This window comes from Bactrocera tryoni, chromosome 3 (assembly GCF_016617805.1).
Source record: "Bactrocera tryoni isolate S06 chromosome 3, CSIRO_BtryS06_freeze2, whole genome shotgun sequence".
In the NCBI taxonomy this organism is placed as follows: Eukaryota; Metazoa; Arthropoda; class Insecta; order Diptera; family Tephritidae; genus Bactrocera; species Bactrocera tryoni.
Window position 1 is genome coordinate 46544256 of NC_052501.1, and position 3556 is coordinate 46547811.

The window sequence follows — 3556 nt, forward strand, 5'->3', positions numbered from 1 at the left end:
ACTGTTTGTGTAATATTTTTCTGCTACCAATAGCACTTGACATGAAGTGAGTAATTGAAATATATTTTAGTCGAATTTAAATCAAATTCATATTTATTTATTTTTAGAACGGATGATTTTATTTAATTGTCCGTAACTGGATACATAAGTATGGATGGATATAAGTATGTACGCATATATGTATGTATTTTTGGCGAGTCACCACACTTTTTTTCTTTTGTTTTGCTCCACGGCACTTTTTTGTTTCTTGTCTTTTTTTTGTATATGTTACACTTATTTATATTTGTACATTTATTACTAATTAGTTTTGTCACTTCACCGTGCTATTTTTTTCACATTTTATTGCTGTTAATCTATAGTGCCTTTCTTTAAGGCTCGAAGGACCATATTTAAATTTGTAACCAATTCCGTTTCTATTAAATGGTTATCCCGCAGAATAAAATAAAAATCTCCGTTTCGCTGAAGTTTATAATTAATATGTTTATTTAGCACGAAAATATTTTACGTTTTACAAATATTGTTTATTTCTAACTAAGGCTTTTAGTTATTTAAGTAATCGGCTTAAATGCTAGAATAAGATAGCGCGCCAGATCGCTGTTGCCGAAAATGCACACTATCGGGGGCGGGACGGGTGCTGTTGACCGACAATTGAGTTGAGTGCACGGATACTTGTTACGATGTATAAAATCTCGAATTGATGATGTGCGCAGTGTGTCGAACGAAAATGTTGACGTGGGAATTGTATGAAGACGAATGTGTTGAATCTGCTCAGGAGACCATCCTTTATGCTGAGTGGGTGGACGTACAAGTGTGGTGAGTTGTCTTGTGTGCGAATGTGGTGTCGTCAAGTATTAGTGTGCGCTAGTTTTTCCGATTAAAGTGGGGGGATGCTTAACTCATTTAAACAGTCTGTATTATATAAAAATTTTTCATGGCAATGATTCAACTAAGTATTTACATAAGTATTCAAGAATTCAAAGGGATTTCCTATTACAAATTCATACATTTAATACAAATAATATTTTTATATATATTTTAAGTTAGCTCAAATTGAGCCTTGCATACATACAAAAAAAAGTAACTACGCATTACCATATAATTTTTTAAATGAGTTATACTAATTCACTTTCTGCTTGATCTGTTCACCGCTGATTTCCCCCAAGACCCAGCGTACCAACAGAACAAGAACGCCAATGCCAACAGCGACGGCGGCTACGACCAGAACGATCATGTCCAACAAATAGAATTGGTACCACTTCAAGTCCAAGCCGGCAGAGCGCAAATGGCGCGCGCCCTTATGACGTATTACATAATCGATCCAGTAGATCGCATTCTCACGTGGACCCATGGGACGATCGTGGAAAATGTTCGAGAAGCGTTTGATATTGTCGCGATATGTACTGTTATGCAGCAGTTGATGAAGGCTATATTTTAGCTGCTCACTGGTGAGTGTGTGGAAGTCCAGCATTATGGCATAACCATTGGTTTCAGCTTTTTTCAAATTAAGATGCTGTGGGAGTGAAAAAAATGTACTGTTAATCTCTCTTTTTGGAAATCGGGTTTTAATTTAACTTACCTGATCGCAGTAGAATGGCATACCAAGTACGGGCACGGCATGGTACACTGCTTCCTGTGAGCCAAAGAGACCGCCGTGCGAAATGAAAACACGCAGATTAGGATGTGCCAAGACATCATTTTGTGGCAGCCATTTCTTCACCATAACATTCGGAGGTAAATTTGGAAGACTATCGTTTTCAAATTTCCACAGCACACGTTGATTCAGCTGACCGAAAACTTTGAGAAACAAGCGTAACTTTTCCCTGGGCATATCTTTGCTCTGGACTTGACTGCCCAAACTGAAGTAAATAACGCCATGTTCGGCCCCGTTCAAAAACTGCTGTATATCGGTGGGCAATGCTTTTGGCGGGTAAATATGCATGCCACCGACATTGATCATGTTGTCCATCGTAGGTCCAGCTATCGACAATGGCGTATAATTGTTGATAAGTATGGCTGAAAGGTTTCTATTCATTTCCGAGATGCTGGGGAATTTTACTACAAAGTAGAAGAAGAGTAGATACGAATTGTGGTTTATTTAAAGTTCTATCTAAAACTTACTTGACAAGTGTCCGAAATATTTCTGCACCAGCCCATCCATTTTCGGAAAATACCTATACTCGCGGTCCAAGTCCGTGCGCAATGCGGTGTACGTGTTATATACGCGTTCGAAAAAGCTCATATGTTCCGTTAAGGGTAGATAGCCATGGGGTACGTATGACCACGGTGTTATAATGCCAAACATTTCACTCATATATGTTTGTTGTGCAAATGTGGCCGCGCTTATAACGGATATATTGTAGACATGTGCCAAGGCTAAGAATGCATCCTGATAGAATTGTTCGACCAGCAAGAGATCATAGACACCCTGTGTTTCCTTTGCGTTAATGATAGCTTGTATTTTCGGCTGTTTCAGTGCATGCTCCGTCGTTGAGAGGCCCAGAACCATAGACATTTTCAGGAATATATCCAATTCATTGCGCATGTCATAGATAGTTTTGCCGCCGAATGTGCTGTGTACTGGAAGTAAAGTATAATTTTAGTGTTAGTTGTGGGTTAGTTTGATTTTCACTTACTTTCCGACCAAAAGTCATAAACCGGCTCTATGAGTATTTCCGTGTAATTGCCGACCAATTTTTCTGGTTCTAGCGTAAGTGCCGTTATCATAGTGATCTGAAGAATGGAATTAAGAAATAAATTACAGTTTTAATTAAAATTTAATATGAAATATCTATTTATATTTGTCTTTACATACTTCATGTCCGTGCTTCAACAGCTCGCTTATCAGCACACGATGCATCATGTAGTGACTCTTGCCCGGAAATGCGTAAACGGCAAGTATTTTGGCACCATCGGCTACAGGCTCTTGAGCCACCAGCACTGCCAGCGCTAGTAGACCGAGGAACATTTTTTTATGCTTAACAAACATTTTAAATTATATATCAGACAAAGTAGTGAATTTTTTTAGAAATATATTCCAGCTTAATAACCGATTCGAAACTCCTGCAAACACTTCATTTGCTTGTTGACAAGTAACTGACGAAATATGCCGTCACACCCGACTTTCATAGTACGGGAATGTCTCTTTATACCTGCGTTCCATAGTTTGTTTTATCTAACTCTCCTTTGCAGGAAGGTACGTAATCATCATACCAAACAGACATTATTACTTTTGCACACAAAAAATGTATCGCCTACGAGAAAAATATATAATGGAAATGTCCTTAAAATATATTTTACTAAGTATGAACTGAATTGCGTAACAGCGCCCCTGGATATTGCGCTTGCTACCTGTCTCTGGAATATTTGTAGTCACTACCTGCTACTTATGAATAGCACAGGTAAGTTCATTATGAGATAAGCGTTTAGCATAGATGACATTCTTCTCTATTGCGCATGTGTAAATTACTTTTGCTTTCGATTTAAAATTTGTCATGCTAGAAAAGGAGAAATTTTACAAAATATTTTTATGCATAAGTGAAATAAACGAATAAGGCAA

General features: G+C 37.8%; 1 protein-coding gene across 1 annotated transcript; it reads right to left on the minus strand.

The window, feature by feature from the left end:
* Nucleotides 1-1117: 1117 nt before the first annotated feature.
* Nucleotides 1118-2875, minus strand: LOC120772126 (UDP-glycosyltransferase UGT5-like). The gene is made up of 5 exons (XM_040100540.1): nucleotides 2813-2875; nucleotides 2634-2730; nucleotides 2119-2577; nucleotides 1577-2055; nucleotides 1118-1510 (listed from the first exon to the last, which is right to left on the minus strand). The coding sequence occupies exons 1-5, from the start codon at nucleotides 2858-2860 to the stop codon at nucleotides 1118-1120; spliced, it is 1476 nt and encodes a 491-aa protein (XP_039956474.1). The 5' UTR covers nucleotides 2861-2875.
* Between the last annotated feature and the right edge of the window lie 681 nt (nucleotides 2876-3556).